Here is a 19,724-nt window from a genome sequence, read left to right on the forward strand (position 1 = left end):
TGATGATGAAGAATATCAACCTTTGAGTGACAAAAGACAAGTATTGAAGAAGAAAAAGGATGGAATGCAAGAAGAAGGGTCTTCTTCAAATGAAAGGAGATATCCTTTGAGAGAAAGAAAACCTCGTGGTGAATGGTGGAAGGACCACATCTTTCCTCAAGTAAGTAAAGAACATTCCAATGTTGTACTTTTTATTGATCCATTGAGTTTATGTGATGCAATGAAGTCCACGGATGCATTGAAATGAAAGAATGCTATGCAAGAAGAATATAAATCACTCATGAACAATGGAACATGGGAATTGATTCAACTTCTACCAAATCGATCTTCAATTGGTTGTAAGTGGGTGTTTAGAACCAAAAGGGATGTAATGGGCAATATTGTGAGATATAAGTCTAGATTAGTTGCTAAAGGCACTCACAAGTTGCTGGTGTGGATTTCAATGAGATATTTGCTCCCGTGGCTAAATTCACCACCATTAGAACCATTGTGGCAATTGGTGCAACATTGGACTTGGAGATGCATCAAATGGATGTAAAGACGGCTTTCTTGAATGGAAGTTTGGAAGAAGACATCTATATAGAGCAACCTCAAGGATTTGTTGAAGAAGGCAAACAACACCTTGTTTGTGAGTTGAAGAAATCCTTGTATGGGCTAAAGCAATCACCAAGGACATGGTACCAACGCATTGATACATTCTTTATGAGTGAAGGATTTGTAAGGAGTGAGGCTGATCATTTCTTACATGTGATACAATGAAATAGGTTCATATTGATTGTCATCCTTTATGTTGATGATTTGATCATCTTAATCAATACATTGAAGATGATGGATTGATTGAAGGTAAAGTTAGAAAAGGAGTATGAAATGAGTGATTTGGGAGAGCTTCACTATTGTTTAGGAGTGGAGTTTGTAAGAGATCGTACTAAGAAGACCATTACAATGAGCCAAAGCAAGTACATTGAAGAAGTGTTGAAACGATTCAACATAGAAGAATGTAAGCCTATTGGAACACCATTGGAGGTAAACTTGAAGTTGATGAAGCTCACGGATGAAGAGTTTACTGAAGTTGAAGGTTAAATGCAAGGTGTTCCATACAAGGCAGCAATGGACTCACTTATGTATGTAATGGTTGGCACAAGGGTAGATCTTGTATATGCGGTGAGTGTTGTGAGCCAACACATGTCAAAGGCTGGATCAATCCATTGGGCAACCATCAAAAGGATCATGAGGTACTTAAAAGGCATTTTGAACTTCAAATTATGCTTTGGAGGTGATAACATTAGTTTGCATGGTTATTGTGATGTAGATTGGGCTAGAGATGGAAATGATAGAAAGTCAACAATGGGCTACGTATTCTTTGTTGGAGTAGGAGAAATTTCATGGAATTACAAGAGACAACCAACAATTGCAAGGTCAACAATGGAAGCGGAGTACATGGCAGCAAGCCATGGTGCAATAGAGGCAATATGGTTGAGACAACTTTTGGAGGACATTGGAGATGTGCAAATGGAAGCAACTCCAATGGAGTGTGACAATCAAAGATGTCTTGGATTTGCAAAGAATCCAAAGTATCATTCCAAGACCAAATACATTGACATTCAACATCACTTAATAAGAGAGAAGATTAAAATGAGAGTAATTGATATAAAGTATTGTGCAATAGAGGAAATGCTTGCTGATTTATTGACAAAGGCATTAGTAAAAGATAGACACTACATGTTGACAAAGACATTAGGATTAAAAGCCATTTGATCAATAACAAAGTGAGAGTGTTAAAGTAAAAGTAGAATAAGTTACCTTATAAAAGATATTAACTTAAGTAAGTTACTAGTGGTCAAAGGTTTGACTTTTGGTATATAGTAAGGACATCCAATGGATATAGGACGAAGTCATAGAGCAAGAGTCAAAGTTAAATGCATAAAGTATTAATAAGGGAATATCCAAAGATTAAGTATGAGTCATTAGTATGTGTCATAAGATATCCTCGAGGCTCGTGAGATGCCAAAAGGATCTTAGGGCCACATGTGTAAAAGTCAAAGAGTGGAAGTTGTCTTTTAGGGCAGCAACTACTATCTATAAGTAATAGGTATTGGAAGTGAGAGACATCTTATTTCATTCTCTCTTTGTGTGCAACCTTGCTGATGCTAAGTATTGTATCTTCAAAGTGCTTGTTCTTCAATAGATTCAAGTTAAATTTATTTAAGGTGGTATAAATATCTATTGGAATTTTAAATTTTCATGCAAAATTAATTTTTGTGTGATATCTTAGTAATGACCCAAGCACATATATTTGACTTGCATGCTGAATCACTAATCATTTATATACATACATACATACATACATACATATACATACATACATACATACATACATATACATACATACATACATGCATATATATATATATATATATATATTTAGTTTAAATATGTTGTTTTTAATACCATTAAAATTATATAAATATTTATATATTAGTATCTACAAGATCATGTAGAAACATCATAGTTAAAAGTTGAGCTTCATTGATGCTACTTGCAATTTGTTTTGGCATTACTTTCCATATTTTGATAATTTTATAGATCTTTCTTGCTCTTACCAAAAAATTAAGTAAGTTTTAATTTTATTTTTTATTTTTTATTATTTTGTTTATAAAGTTCACTTTGAAGAATAAAAAGGACTGCAATGAACTTACAAATTTATTGGATGCAGAGATGCTCTCAACAAAATAATTTAATCTATTTAACAATCTTTGTTTAAAATAGTTTAATTTGCTTGGGCTAACGTGCAAGGTTTTATGCAAAGGTTAATTTTTCAAAAAATAATAGAAAAAATTATTTTTCAAGAAATAAATCTTTATGTTTATATTTATCATTATTTATTTATTTATTTTTATTTCAGAGAGTCTTCAAAATTGAAGTGTATCATTTACGGATGGGGACATGATAAATGTTGCCCCATGTTCTGCAGGGATTTCATGTGTGGATGGCTGGACATCCTTGTCTTCTAAACATTTCATGGACATGATTGAGCAAAGACCCACCCAATAGACATTTTTCAAGAAGGCCCATACATTCATTCATTCATTCCACCAAAATTTAATTGTTTAAATTTAATTAAATTTTGTTTAAATTAAATTTAATCTATCTATGTATCAAATATTTGTTGTTATTGTTGTCATTGGATTTGGTTTTTTGATTTCCACTTTTAGCTTTCACATCATTATGTCCCTTACTATGTCTATGATATGGCTGAATGATCCTACGACATTCTTTTCAAGTTTGGATGAAGATGATCAACAATATCAAAATTTGAATCTAGTTTCCAATGTATAAATAATATTTTCAACGTTGATCTTACCTATTATTAAATAGTCAAAGTGATTCCCAAATCACACGTTCTATATATGTACACGAGAATTTACTAAGAAAAACACATCAACTTTGTAGAGCATCCTTCAAGATGAGTTCGCCTAAGATGACTCAAAGTAGAGGAAGTAAAAAAAGAAAAAAAAAGAAAAAAGAAAAAAAACACACACACACACACACACACACTTTATTTTAAAATACCTAAATCAGAACAATAAAAATAAAAGTATAATAACCCATGATTCAGCTATCGTTTATCATCATGTCGTTTTATCTCAAGTTTCTGGAATTGATCAGTTGGTGGTGGCTATTGACACAAGTCATCCTATACTCACTCCATTGGAAAAAACGAAAAGAAAAAAAAAAAGAACCACTCACATTGGAGAAATATACTAAATTTGCGAACTTGAGTGGTACATACACTTAAGCACAACAAAATTGCATTGCATGGGAGGATGGATCCAAAGGGGGGCGTGGACAAGGAGGAGAAGGACTTGATCAAGGTCACGAAGGGGAAGGGCGTCGCTAAGCTGTAATAACAACAACAACAACAACAACGAGAAAGACAAGATTCGCCGGAGCGTTGTTGATTCCTCCTCCTCCTCCGATTGATTCACACTCACTCTGTCCTGTGGTGGTGTTGCTCCCTTGACCATGATAGAGTTTACTTGATTCTTCTACGGAAGACAGAGAACCTGACAGAGAAAGAGCGCACAATTGTTCAATGGTCGATCTAATATTAGTTGTTCAACCTGAGTCAAGTTAGTTTGTGGTGTTGGCTTTTAGTCCAAGATTAGAATTCAGCGTCGAATTCAGCGGGAGGGCGAGCGAGCGACGACACTCACCGGGACGTCTATGACTGGCGAGGGGGGGGGGGGGTCTAGGTGGACGAAATAAATCTCAATCTACGGCGCCGCTTACGGTGAACTTTGGTGGCGCAGTGTGAATCCGTGATGCAGTAGTCACTTGCTTACATACTTACTGGAATGACAGGTGGAGGTCTTGGCACGGGGCTGGTCTAGAGCCTTCTAGCCATGCAAAGCTCTTAAACGCCCCAGTCTGGAGGAGGAGGAAGGAGGAAGGGAGACGGGGAAGGCAGGTGGCGTGTGGTGCACATCGAGAATTGCGATCGTCTTTTTACATCGTCACATCGGGTAAATCGGGAGCCAGGGTTTTGCGCGAAAACGGAACCAGGTGAAACTGAGAGCGAGCCAGAGAGGGAGGGAAGAGGGGGGATGGGGGGCAGGTAAGAGGAAGAAAGGGCGTCAGGCTGCCTGCTGCTCTGCTTCCGGGGACTGTCTGTCTGTCCGTTTGTCGGAAGGAAGGAAGTCTTGTTTGTATTCGAGACGAGTCGCTGGAGAGTCCGCGGAGGAGCAAGGAGGGAGAGGGGGGGGGGGGGAGGGGTGTGTGCCGTGGGACTGATAACCGCGCGTGCTCGTCGTCGAGGGGAGAGGGGGACTGCTGCCATGTCAGGGGTGGAGGTCCCTTTCGGCTGAGATTGAGGGTGATTATAAGGGCTGGTTGCTAGTGGCGGTTTCATAAGTCTGCTCCCTGAATTGTTTCTTGTGAACCATTCGAGAGAGAGAGAGAGAGAGAGAGTGAGAGAGAGAGGTTGCTGCCGTGTGTTTACCAATTAGTGAGTGCTGAACGAACAACTTGGCCAGTTGTGAGTGAGGTCCTGTGTTTGCGTGGATGCCTGGGCGAAGAGGAGAGAGGACGGATGTTGTTGAGGTTTTCGTGCAGACAGAAATTGAGATATTCCCCAAGGTTCAGACCTGCCTCTCTGTGCGAATTTAAATTTTTCCATGTCATTGATTTTCTTGGTTTGTAGGGCATATTGGTAGTGTGACCGTGTTCAGATTTGGCGTGCACATCTCACCGGTCATTAGAGGAAGAGGAGATTGTGTGCGTTGCTGTCTGCTCTGAAAGCAACGAGCAGTTGGGGACATGGGAATGTCCGACCTCGGGGTTACGGACCCGTGGCCATAGTTAGCTCCTGCTTTCTTTGTGGTTCCTCGTTTGGTAGTATTAAGTCCAGGTTCTTGAGCATGCGAGGTTTGCGCTGTCGTGGTTTAACTTTGGCTGATAATTTTGAAGATGCTATTTGTCAAAGATCATTTCTCATATTTCTGCAATCCAGGTCTCTATCATTTCCTTGAACTGGCATTGTCCGAAGTCACAGCGGACGTGGGGTGATACGTGCATGGGCCTTTTATTTTTTTACTTTTTTATTTATTTTTGACTGCGGTTTGCTCATACCTTTGGCGTCCAAATAGACTGCTTCGTGTTACTTGAAAATTGTTGCACACGCGAGGCATCCTTTTTTATGTAGTTACCAGATAATGTAATTTTTAATACATTGTCAAATTGTTTGTCCAAGGGATAGTGGCTGTCTCGAATTATAGTGTCAAGTTACTACTCTAGGTAGTTTTGTTGAGCCACAGAGCTTGAGAGTTTTAGGTCTATGACACTTAAGCATGTCAGCAAACAACAATCTGAGAATACCTTTGCAGACGCACTTTTCGTGCAATAGCACAGTTGATCTATTAGCGGTAGCCACAACAGTCATGGAGTGCTTGATTCATGAAAGAAACGATCAGATATCATCAACCTTCATGAGCCTCAAAATTTAACACGGTTCTTGTTTGGACTCATTAGTCACTAGACATTGAGGTCGTAGTCGAACTTGGATAATATTAGTGAGTGGTTCTGTATTCTTCCTCTCATTACTTATATATATATATATATATATATATATACAGACAGATTTAGATATTGATAGATAGATAGATAGCTAGTTTAGCACAAGGTGCACACTTGTGAGTCTACTCCATGATGCGTGGACCAACCTTTCCGTGATCATTTGCCATCCTTAGAGAGCGTTGGAGAGCGACCAACGACTCCTGCAGTGGCAATCGTCCAGCAGCTTTCTACAGACTTTAATTTTTCGATGCTCTAGCTGGACCACGTCATACGTTCAGGAATGGACGCGTGAAAGTTTGGACATGAGAGTTGAAAAGATTGTGAACTAATGTCTGAAAGCTTGCGGCACGTTGTTTGGTGTCGCACCACGTGTCGCATATCGGTTTTAGTCTGTTATTTGTCACAACTTTCAAGGCTCGTGATTTTTTCCGGAGGTTTGTAGATCTCAGAGCGATTACATTTCCAGCTCAAATACTACCACTCTTTCATGAATTTTTCGTGCTTTGCCTGTAAATTTACCTGCTTCGACTGAAGGCCGGAGTGTTCTCTTGAGTTGCTTCGGGTAAAGGCGGTATTATTCACTATTGATGGTCCTTGAGCGTGTGTATGTTGCGTGAGTAAATTAATTTTGTCAGATTGTACAATGTGGCGGTGGACAACCTAGTCAATTCAAAAAAAATAGTTAGCTACGAGGGTATGGAGGTTTAATTAAGTGAGGCAGGCTATGATGCGAATCCATTTCGGAGGAGAATCTAGATCTTTGTTCGTCATATGATGTTATTGTGAGGGGTCTTACCCGTGAAGTATATTTGTCCTAAACAGTGACTCTGGATTGAATCCCTTGGCCTTGCCTTTGGATAGTGATTGTAGCTCTTTTTTCCGTATTTCAGCTCGAGTAGAATGCACAATTACATCACAAGGGAATATCTCTGGAATAAGCCGGGATCCTAGGTGCGCTTCTATTGCTCACTGAAAAATTGATCCGGGGATTTGTCCGAACTACACCATGTTGATCTCGCTTCATTTTGTGCAGGACTGTGCTGAAACTGCTCTGTCCAGGTTGCTTGCCAGCAGCGTGGTGACTGGAGTAAGCTAATATTTGTTCATTGTAAAGATCAACAGCTTTGTGTTAGAAAAGGTTTCAAGTAAGTTTTGAAGAATACTTAAGCAAAGAAGTTGAAGTGGCGAAAAGGATAGAAGTATTTTGACTCCTTCCAGTTTGATAAAGAGGGTAGTGAGTATGATTTACAAGTGCGAGACGAATAGTCCCATTATATTTGACCGATTCGATCAAGGAGATATCAAAAGTGCAGAAGTTGGCTTGCTACGAGCGAGCTTGCCTACTCTGGGAGAGGGAATGGTGGGTGGTATGTCACTGAGGTCCAAGCGAGCGGCAGTTTGTGGAGAGCCTGCGGCCGCCTCATGCGCTTCGACGTTGTCAGTATCTTCGCTGGTGGCTGCTTCTCCTTCGAAGTCAGCTGCAACTAATGGAACCTCAGTGTCCATTAAGTCTGTGGCTGTTGCTGTGCCAAAGAAGCATGGACCTTACGTTGTTGACAAGGGTCACATGATTACATGGATTGATGCAATGAGGTCGCAGTCACCACCACAATTTCGCTCTCTACATGGAGAGGCTCCTGAAACTTTCGACATCGAGACAGCAGCATACAGCGCGTGGCTCGTAAGTATATTTACAGCTCGTGATTTGCGTTATGAGTTAGCTCTACAGAAGGACGCATTTCTTTTTAAAAAAAACCTTGCATCTGTTTTCAGTTGGCTGTACAATGTGATCAATAAACGAATATCAATATTAGAGGTTGATAATTTTTTGCTTACTTTGATGAAATAGTTGTTGGTGTTAGATGATAATTCTTTCGTAACTAAACTTCTAAATTATCTTGTTTTTGTCAATAAAGGAGAAGCACCCGTCAGCTTTGAGTTCGTTTGACAAAGTGGTGAAGCTTGCGAAATCCAAGCAAATAGTTGTATTTCTCGACTACGACGGTACTCTGTCACCTATTGTCGATAATCCAGACCGGGCTTTAATGTCTGATGAGGTGAGCTTACCATCCAAACCATTTACGAGAAGCAAGCGTGACAAGAGCTGTAGCATCAATAGCCTTTATCTTTCACATGTGATACATTTTGACCATTATCAAGTTCCAACGCAGAGAACCACGGAGAAAACCGTGAGTTTATTTTTCTGTACAATTGCTTACCTTTTTTTTTTTTTTTTTTTTTTCTTTTTCTTTTTCTTTTTCTTTTTCTTTGTACAGATGCGGGCTACAGTAAAGGAGTTGGCCACTTGTTTCCCTACTGCAATCATCAGTGGAAGAGCGCGTCCAAAGGTGAGTCTTTGGTCCGTCGTTTCTCTATGTAGTCGAAAACGTTGTGTGGATGACCATTGTACTTAAGTCTTTCAATTATTCTCGGCATTTTGCTTCGTTTTTTTTTTTTCTTTTTTTTTTTTTTTTTTGCTGAACATAACCCAATATCGGTGAATTGTTCGATTCTGAAACAGGTTTACGATTTTGTGCAATTGTCGGAGTTGTACTATGCTGGAAGTCATGGAATGGATATAATGGGTCCTGCAAAAAGTTCAAGTGGTTTTAAAGTCAACGGAACTCGAGTTAAAGACAAGAAGGTGGTTTTTAATTTTCAAGTTTTTGATAATTTTAACTCAAAGTCTTAATTTTTTTTATTGTTTCTCTCTGTTTGTAAACTAATGAACATATATGTCGCTAGTAGGTTATTCGAATCGTCCGCTCCTTCTAACAATGATTGTTACTGTTCAGGGTAATGATGTTGTATTTTTCCAACCTGCAAGCGAATATCTTCCAATGATGGACAAGGTGTGTGATTATTTGGACACTTAGACGATGATGATGTTGGACAATAATGCAGTAAGGTGTATAATATTGCAGGCTGCAGCTGTTAGATCTTAAATGACGTTCAAAGACGTTTGCTTTTCAAAGCGACAGTAATTGACTATTCTTGTGTAATAGTGTAGGTTTGCAGTGTCTTGAATGATACGATAAGAACCATAAAGGATGCGCGGGTCGAACACAACAAGTATTGTTTGACGGTTCATTTTCGTCTTGTGAAAGAAGAGGTATCTGGAGCTTGCTCTTAACTCCTTGTCACGGAATGTTTGCTTTGAATGTGTCTTTAGATTATAATTGAAGTTACCAGTTTACCAGCACTAATACATAAAAGTTATACATAAGTCATAATATACTAAATGTCTTCATGATGCAGCTTTGGGAAACTCTTGCAACAAAAGTTCAAAATGTTTTGAAGGATTACCCAATGTTGAGTCTCACGCATGGCCGGAAGGTACGCAAAGTATATTGTTGTTTTCTTTCACAGCCACGACTGTGCAATCAGATGAAATCCGTACGGTTCTTTTGGTCATGCAGTTTTTGATCAATAAAAAATGATCAATAAATTAATGATCAATAAAAGAATTCTGAACATTCATCCTTTGGTCAAATTATCAGGTCTTGGAGGTCCGCCCATCCATTGCATGGGACAAAGGCAAAGCTGTAAACTATCTTCTAAATTCTTTGGGTACGTGCAATTCCGATGTTGTGCACTACTTGAGTAAAAATCTATTTTGCACTTTTCTGCCTGTCAAATGTGATTGAGTTCTAGTATTCTTTGGTGGAGAAACTTAGATCCAATATGACCAAAAGTTAGTCTTGTCCTTGCAGGTTTTGCTGATTCAAGTGACGTCCTACCTGTATATATTGGAGATGATCGTACAGACGAGGATGCTTTCAAGGTACCAATACCAATGCTTGAAATTGTCTTTCTAGTGGGTTTGCTTTGTTGCACTGCAGAAGTGATGTTACAAACTCTACAATTTTATCTGTATAATTACGGGCTATCCAGGTCCATATTCTGAATCAATCTAATTATTTTACTCTTGTTGCTGTATTTGACCAATGAACGGTGCGAAAACTGTTGTAACTCACTGGATACCTTGATTGTGATGGCCAGTTATTGAATGGTATGAAGCATGGTTGCAGCATATTGGTGTCATCCATTCCCAAGTCAACTAAGGCCGCCCTTTCGCTTCGGGAACCTTCAGAGGTACTATCTTCTTCCTTCTGTTAACTGTCGCGCTGTTTTAACATTGTACGACCATTAATTTGAATGTACATAGTCCGTCAGATTTATTCGCCAGTACATTAAAGATAGATCTTCTGACACAGGTTACTCCTGCAGGTAATGGAATTTCTGCGACGCCTTGTGCAGTGGAAAAAACGTGGATCAGAGAAACGGAATGGCGTCCAAAATGGTCGTTACTTCATCAACTAAACTATTGTTGCAATCACCGCCCGGCTAGAACAACCGTTTTTTGGGAGTCACTCAACATCATTCGCCTCAGTCTATCAAATTGATCTTGGCGTTTTTTTCTGGTCAAGTTCCGCCTTTTACTACTCGGAGATCTCTGTCACTTTATCCTCAGCACTTTGCGAGGTTATTCATCAAATGTGACACTCAACATATCGAGATGGAAAATTTCATTTAAAATTAAACAGGGGAAACCAGCTTGGTTTGCTCTTGTACATAATGCTCGAGGCGAGGATTGTTGCTGCAGTGACGAGCACATGTTAAGTGCGAAGTGGCGAAGCTAGCCGATTGTGGGCGATTTTGTACAGTGCAATGGACCTGGGTTCTACTCGGGAAAAGTGTAGATACCTGTGGAAAGGTTAGAGAAGTTGTAAACTTCAGACAGGCCAAACTTTTGTTTCCCATTTTGTACACAATTCTAGCAGAGCCTCCCTAGTATCTTACCCTTCCATAAGGTCGCCCACATTGCCACAGCGTTGGTCACGGGTGTGACATCCTGAAGTTCCTATTAACCTCTTGTATTGACTCACATAACTCTGGAGGCTGTTTTTTCGAGAATATTGTATTATTTCGCTCATGTATCCAAAAAAATGTTAATTCAGAATGCAACCATATTCAATTTTCCTGTGCGTCAGTGGCTGATCATTAGAAGTTTTTATTGTTTAGGGTACCTTTGCTATCTGAACTTGTAATCATGGCCTGTTACAACTGTCTGCATTACCAACAACAGGACTAGATTATTCCTCACTATCCACTTGTTCGTTTACATAGTTGCACGCTCGTCGACGACGTAGAAATCCAATCCCTTCTCAGATTAGCAACAGTGAGTATGCCGAATAGAAGAGATGAGAGATATGTACCGTGATGGGTTGAATAGTGGACAAAATTTTCTCAAACCTTCATTTGAAATCATGTAGACAGAATTGAGAAATTAACTAATCAAATACAGGGTGGAGAATCTTCTTCACTGCCAGACCTGAAACAGGCTTCGGCTGGTTCATAATCAGAAATGCCACCCCCGTAAGGGCGACGAACTGAATGAGCAATACACCGAAGCTTCCTAAATCTGCCAGTTTACTCAATGTTGAGCAATAAGTAAATAGTTCACCGTTCGGAATTCTCGATACAACGATCAAGGTGACTAGTGTATGTGATTGCTATCGACCAGCCTGAGCTTGTTCAGGTGCAACAGTTCATCTCTTGTCGGCACTACGTTACTGACACACAGCATAAATAATACGAAAATCGTTTCTGTGATCATCAGGGTCATGTTCGGCTATCGCTCGCGATGTCTAAGATACAGGGTTCGGAGTTTGATATGCCGTTAGCTTTGGGCTTAAGGATAGCTTATGCAGGATAGATAGGAGGTGACGGTCCACACCACATCCAGTGAGGCTCGGTCTCTGGCCTTCAGATCTGCACACTGGGCATTCCCATCGCACTGGATCGGTTAATAAAGGCATAACTAGAACCTTTATCTGGAACCTTCTGGATAAAAAAACAATTGCAAATCTGCAAGGGCGGGCTAACTCATCAGTACATAGATTTTCTGATGGTTCTAGAATAGTAATTCGAGTTGAAACACGTGATGAAGCTCTCCAATATTCGTGATTGCTGCGTGCCACAAACTCGTGAAATTAAAAAGGGTCTACGATTTGAGCTCACCTGTTCTAATTGCCACAAACAAATTCAATCTTCAAGATGGAGAGTGAAGCAGTCAGAGTTTACTCGAAATTATTATACAGTGGCGAAAAGGCCTCCACTCACAATTCGATGTGAATGATCAGCCCACGCGTACGTAGAAGATTCGAATGCGCCAATCAGACAACAAATTTGCTCTCAAATGATACGCACGCGGCACAGTGTTGGCCGCAAGCAACTGAAATCCAATCCAGGCCCCACCTCAATCACATACTGGGATCGCTGCGATGAGGTATTCTAGGTCGTGCCCCATCCCTGACCGCCAGTCTGCGCTCCACCATTGATCAGAACATCCCAAGTGGGTAGAACGATCGTGTTGCCCATGTTGCCTGCAACGAGCATGTCTTCCATCACCTAAGTTGAGTTTTCAGGCGTAACCATCGTCCCTCCGCAGCCTATTAATGGAGTGGAGGCAGCTCTCCAGTCTTCCATTGAGCCGCTGCAGATTAAGACCTTGGCGACTTGGAATCCAGTCTCGTGAAAGAGAATGTGTTGGGGGGGGGGGGGGAGGAGGAGAACCCAAGAGCAGACGGCTGAGAAATCGCATTTGTTCCAGGGGATGCCAAGGAAGGTCCTAAATACAGCACCAGTCTTGTATTTGAGAAAAATCGAGTTCGTTCTGCAAAAATGAATAAGTTTCCGTCAAAAAGGAGGTTGACGTGATGGAGGACACTGCTGCAACTCGGATTTGGAGGGGTCAGATTGAAGACTTCCTCGCCCAGGGTGTCTTCACTTTTTTGCTCTCCTCGTCAACGAACAGCATTCATCTCGTAGCACACCTTAACCCCCAGGACACGTGTCCCTCCTTGATTAGAGAACCTCTTGTATATGTACCAAGTATTGGTTCTTAGTATTACACTTTTTATTCTATTAAATACAGTAGTGTGAGATATCATTGTTTAACATGGTATCAAAGCGATAGTGTAACAGAGTTCTACTTAGATCTAGTAGGCAATGTTCTTAGAAGTATTCAACAAGTTGAAATAGAAGTGACCTTGCTTCATGCATCACATTGAGCAACAAGTGAGCTCTATTTTTGTCAATGGCATGACAAAAAGTTTGCATCTAGCAAATAGTGGCAACTTTTAATGTTAAGTAACCAACTATAGACATTGAAGATGTCAAAAGGAGCTTGATGGAAGAATATGTCAATAAAACAACAAATATAAGAAACCAACTTCTATCCATGGATGAACCTATTTACAATATAAGCATCTATTAACTTCTATTCAATGGTTTAGTAAGAAATTTAAAAAGAAGAATTCAATCCTTAAACAATCTAGATATTATATTCACCTTTGATTAATTGAAATCAAAGTTGTTCATTGGAGTAGCATGGCAAATATAGAAAATTATACAACTTGGAGATGTAGGGTTACTAGCGGCACAATTTAACTATACAATTCAATTATCAACACATTTTTAATTTTATAATAGAGCACAATATCAAGGAGACATTTCAAATTAAGGCTATAGAGAAAGGGGATAATATTAAAGAAGAAGCACCTAATTTAGAAGGAATTGAAGTATACTAGAATAAAGATTTTTTAGAAATATGATAACTTGTTACAATTGCAGTCAATTATATTACATTATTGAAAATTACTTTGCCTTACAAGATTAGCTACCACAAGAAAATTTGAGTCGAGGTCTATTTATGCAATCAGCATATGCAAATGCAGTAGAAAACCTTGATGTAGTCATTGCATAGATATCTGGTCTTATAAGCTCTTCTCAACAATGGTACATGGATAGTGGTACAATTGCATATGTTATTGATACAAAAGATATCATTAGCTAGATCACAAGAGCTAATACAAGAAAGAATATTAAAATTATAAGGAAAAAATTCATCACATTGAAGGTATTAAAAATTCTATTATATAAATTGGTTTTGGTGAAATAAATATAATTAATGTTCAATATGTACTAATTCTTATGAAAAGCTTAATATTTGTTGGAGCTAAAGTTGATATAAGTCATATCATTTTATTTTCCAGCTCTTATTATTGGATTTTAATCAAACTATTTAATTTGTTTTGGTGGGATATCAAGATTCAATAAATAGTTTACATAGATTTTAAATTAATAATATTGAAAAAAGTAACATCAACAAACCATAGCACAAAAGATATGGCCACCTCAGCTACTTTGTCTTGATTCATTTATCAAAATATAAAAAGATAATTGACTTATCTAAGTTAGCATTATCATATACAATATATAAATATTATCTTGAAAGCAAACAACATAAAGTATAAGTCCTATGTTGATCCAAAAATAAAAAAAAAATATATCTATACACTTCAAAATGGTGTTGTAGAGCTACAAAATATAATGGTGGTTGAAAGAATTCACTCCATTGCAATAGAGTTTAATCTATGTCAATTCTTATGGATAGATGTGATATCAATATCAAACTATCTAGTAAATTATAGTCCAAATAAAGCTAATAAAGAAATTAATATATAATAATAATAATTAAATAAGATATCAAACATTAGCCATTTATAAATTTTTGGAAGTATTACCTTTTTACACATTCCTAAAGAGCATAGACAGAAATTAGACAATAAAACAAAAAATATTTATTCTTTGATTATAATGAGTAGAAAAAAGTCTATATAGTATATAATCTTCTTTTTAGAAAGATTATCAATGGAAAAAATATTACCTTTAATGAATCAAGAATATGATATTTTTGCCATTGATAATCTTTCTAAAAATGATATGATATTAATTTAGTAAGAATATGATATTAATTTAGTTTCTTCAATTTCAACAAAAAAAGATATTTTCCAACATACTTTATAATCACAAAAGATAATATAAAATTAGAATTACTACCTTTAAACCAAGAAAATTAAATTTAAATAGAAGAAACTGACAGCATATTAGAATCACATTTACTAAATTCTAAAATAGCCAATGTTGATTCAAACATAGTACCAAATATATATCCAAATATAATAGAAGTAGATTCACTCAGAAAATATTATCCAACCAAAATTTGAGCTCCATGTCAAAAGCTAAAAGATTATTATTAGATATTAGTAATGACAACAAAATCCAATATATACTTCAAAATAGTTATAGATTAAGAATGGACAAAAGAAATGAAGGAAGAAATAAAAAGCATTTATAAAAATAATACATGAATCATAGTAGATAGCTTTATTGATAAAGTTTTAATAACAATAAAGTGGATCTACAAATTCAAAAAGAAACCATATGATGAAGTATAAAAATACAAAGTCCAAATTGCAGCCCAAGGCTTTTAATAAATTATCAAAATTTACTAATTTAAAAAATTTACTCTAATTATTAGATGATCTATAGTTTAATTAGTATTGTCTAAAGTTACAAAAAGAAAATAAAAAATGACACATAGAATGGTTAAGACAACTTTTTAAAATAATTTAAAAAAAAAAAAGTTTATATGAAAATACTTGAAAGATTCAAAGATATAGGAGATTCTATCAAAGAATTTAAGTTAAATTAAGCATTGTATGGACTAAAGTAAGTACCAAAGGCCTAATATTCAAGGATAGACATTTGGCCTTTGGAACAAGAAATATTATAAAGTAATGCTAATTGTAATATGTATTATAAAGAGAAAACCAAATAAAATATTATTGTACTTCTATACATCAATGACTTACTTATCATTGGAGAGAACAATAACAAAATCAAGAAATTACAAAAAATACTAAACAAAAACTTTAACATGATTGACCTTGGCTTATACAACTATAATTTAGAATAGAATTAAAATATCATCTTTTGAAAATCTACATACATCAAAAAATCTATATTAAAAAATATTATGAAAATATAAAATAATTGCTTATATATCTATCAAATTACTAATAGAATCAAAGTTGCAGCTTTAAAAGCAAATAGATATACATCTAATAAATTAAAAAGAATATTAATTTCTTCAAAATAGTCTCATATATGTCACAATAACTTATCAAGTTATTTGCCTTGCAATAGAATGTGTCAATTTTTATATGGAAAAAATAAAAGAAGCTCATTTTATAGCAGTATAATAAATCTTATAATATTTAAAAAGTACAATAGATTATGAGCTACACTACTTAAACAAAAAAAAAAAAAAAAAATATATATATATATATTATGTATTTGCTGATTCAAATTAAAAGAGAGACTTAAACTTGACACAATCTATTTTAGACATCATTTACAAAATAAGTGAATCAATAGTACACTAATCAAGAAAGCTACAAGATGTGGTATTCCTTTTAACCACCAAAGCAGAGTACAAAGTCTTGTCAAATGCTGTAGTTGAATACTTTATCTATAAAAATTATTTAATAAAATTAAGATTAATCAATACAAAATATTATTATTATGCAATGATAATCAATTATATATTTAATTATTTAATAATCCAATTTTATACAAGAAAATAAAGCATATTGATATAAGAGCATGGTTTGTTTAAAAAAAGATATATTTAAGAGAAGTCAAAGTCTATTACATTCCAATTATGATATTGCAAGCAAATTTTTTGACTAATCTTATATAAGCTCTTTGTTGTTTTTCCAATTGTAAAAAATTAGAGATTAAGCCATTAACCAATATTAGAACTTCATACAAAAAAAATTCTAATTCTAAGATACACCTCTGCATCATCAATCAATCTGACTGATTCATATTTTGTACTACTAAAACTACAAACCTATGGCTTAGCTTTCTTCTATGCAAAATGTATTTTGGATGAAGGGCCATGCTTAACCACATATAATCTCCTTCTTTGCAACAACAATAGGCTTAGAATAAAATCTTCATTGTTGTCTCTTACAGATACTACTCCTTCTTCTTTGCATCTTTAAAATTTAAAAGATCTTTGCTATAAACAAAATTTGGATGATGCTTTTGTAATAACTATTATAATCTTATTTTTTTTCTTTAGAACTAGTAATTACAATCTTTGTCTCCAAATAATGGTGCAATACTCTCAATAGTTGAATAAAAATCCGCCTTATCACTTCACCAATAAATCAATGCATAGCAACAAAAAAAACCAAAATCCCAAAAATACAACTTTACATTAGAAGAAATAAGAAAAATGATTAGAACACCATAAAAAATAATGTGTATTTGAAAGAAAAAAATAGAATAGCATAGAAAATACTACCATAAGGACTTTGATTTATACATACAAATTATTAATAAATTTAGATGGAAAAAACTACCTCCTATATATTATTGTATAAAAAAGTGACATAGAAAGCAAGAGAGGATATTAGCTTTGTACTCTTCTTGTTAAAAAACATCATTCATCATATAACACATTTTAATTCTAGGATATGTATCCTTCCTTGATTAGAGAAACTCTTCTATATGTATCAAATACTAGTTTATAATATTACACTTTTTTTTTAATTGAATATAGTCATAATGTGAAATATCATTATTTAATAAAATAATTTATTTAAAAAGAACTTGAAAGATAGCCAAGCTTTTCAAAAGTACTTTGAACATAATTACACAATTTTTTATATTTATAAGATATTGAACACTGTCATGATGTAATACAACTAATAGGTAAAAATGATGAAGAATTTATTATAGTACAAAAGATCTTACTTCAAATATTGTAGCAAATTATCTTAGAAAATAGACAATAGTACAAAGGAAAGTAAAACTAAAGGTGCAAATGCTATATTTTTGCAAAGTAAGCTTCTACTTACTTGCAAGGCCATAAATAAGGCAAAACAAGGTAAATTAGAAAAATAAAAGATATGAACATATGTAAGAAGAAGTTACGAGTTGATTTAGTAAAAATTAACTCAAAAGGGAAAAATTTAATACCCAAAGAGGATCAATTATCAATCTAGGTCAAAACAGACCGTGAGGCACAAAATCAAGCTCCTATGGGAACTTTGGGATTTTTTTGGAGATCAAAGAGTGGAATTTAAGAGCAGACTTGATAGGATTTCTTTGAGAATTTATTTTGAGGGATTTAAGTATGTGATGACTTTATAAGAGCTTTGCAAAGTCACGATTGTTTTAGGTGATTGTGGAATTTGTGAAATAAAAAGAGTATTATATTTTGGAGAATTTCATGAGTTTGATAATAGATTTGCAATTCAAATTTTGAGAACTTATGAGTATAGTTGTTTTAAATGTATGCTATAAGTTTGAGCTTGATCAAATAATTGAATTGAACGTTATTGAATTTCAAATAGGTTGAGTTCTTAGAAATTGGACTTTGAAGGATAGTTAGGATTTCTAAGATCTTTAGCAATCTACTAATTGGATTTGAGTGAAATTTATGTATGAAGATAATAGACTTCATTTGCTACATATATGTGAAATTTGAAAATAATTGAATAGTTTAAAAAGGAGATATTGGCATTGGAAGTTTAATATTTAGATTGAAGTAGGAGATTGACTAATAGCTAAGTGGGTTTTAGAATTTTTCTTCCATTTAGTAAGTATAATTATCTTCAAATTAGTTGTACTATTTTTTAACTAAGAAATTGAGAGGTGTGTAAATTTTCAAGCAAGATGAATGGTTTAATTGATAGATATTTGGATTCTAATGTGCCTTAAGATTTAATTTAGGATTTAGGATTTATTAGGATTTGGTTTAAGATTTAGGATTTATTTAGGATTTAATTTAGGATTTATTTAGGATTTAATTTAGGATTTAGAGTCATACTAGGATTTGATTTAGGATTTAAGATTTAGAATTTAGGATTTATTTAGGATTTAATTTAGGATTTTAAGTTTGCTTAGGATTTAAGATTTGGCCTAGGATTTGATTGAAGTTCATTAGGATTTTAATTAGGATTAAATTATGAATTAATTGAAATTTATTTGAGATATATTTCTGATTATTTTAATATTTCTTTTGGATTTCTTAAAAATTCTTTTAAGATTTATTGTAGATTTCTTTTTAACTTTTTAAAGAATTTTTATTATTTCTTTTGTAATTTCTTCAAGGTTTTTTTTGAATTTTATTAAAGCTTACTTAGTATTGTTAAAGGTTTAATTAGAATTATTTAATATTCTATTAGAATTAAGATTTTATTTTTGTAATTTCCATTCTACTTTCTACAACCAAGTGCTTGGCGCATTCTCGAGTAAGACTTCACGTAATACAACAACGCTAAGTCTTTTAGGTGCCTTTGTGATGACATTCTATTTGCTAAAATATGTTATTGGCAAAGATCTGTCTACATGAATACCAAGTATTTGTCAATTTATGTAGTGGACCTATAATATTGGTGTTTGGAATAAACTTCCATGAGTATTATAATTTTGATTGAAATAATACTTTAGGATTGTTGGCAACATATCCCACTCGTAGATGTATGTTTAATGATACTACTATATTACTAGATTGAAGTAATGCCAGACATACTAGATATCTAACATTACTTCAATCTAGTAGCATAGTAGTATCATTTCTATTAATAATATTATATATTAATGCAATGCTTATATTTCCACTAACTTCTATAATCCAATGCCATATGCACTAAGCAAGTATAGAATCTTTTGTTTGCAACCACAATCACTATGGCTATCTTTTTAAAAAGAGTCGGATTTGTCCA

General features: G+C 35.1%; 1 protein-coding gene across 1 annotated transcript; it reads left to right on the plus strand.

Moving 5' to 3' along the window:
- Window positions 1-4,919: 4,919 nt before the first annotated feature.
- Window positions 4,920-11,054, plus strand: LOC112280199 (putative trehalose-phosphate phosphatase C). The gene is made up of 12 exons (XM_024515402.3): window positions 4,920-5,136; window positions 7,106-7,753; window positions 7,989-8,129; window positions 8,349-8,420; window positions 8,594-8,716; window positions 8,868-8,924; window positions 9,083-9,184; window positions 9,331-9,408; window positions 9,573-9,642; window positions 9,786-9,856; window positions 10,075-10,167; window positions 10,303-11,054. Exons 2-12 carry the CDS (start codon window positions 7,313-7,315, stop codon window positions 10,393-10,395), a joined length of 1,341 nt encoding a protein of 446 aa, XP_024371170.1. The 5' UTR covers window positions 4,920-5,136; window positions 7,106-7,312; the 3' UTR covers window positions 10,396-11,054.
- Window positions 11,055-19,724: the final 8,670 nt, after the last annotated feature.

The sequence above is a fragment of the Physcomitrium patens genome, chromosome 3, assembly GCF_059467195.1.
Source record: "Physcomitrium patens ecotype Gransden chromosome 3, ASM5946719v1, whole genome shotgun sequence".
NCBI classification, from domain to species: Eukaryota; Viridiplantae; Streptophyta; class Bryopsida; order Funariales; family Funariaceae; genus Physcomitrium; species Physcomitrium patens.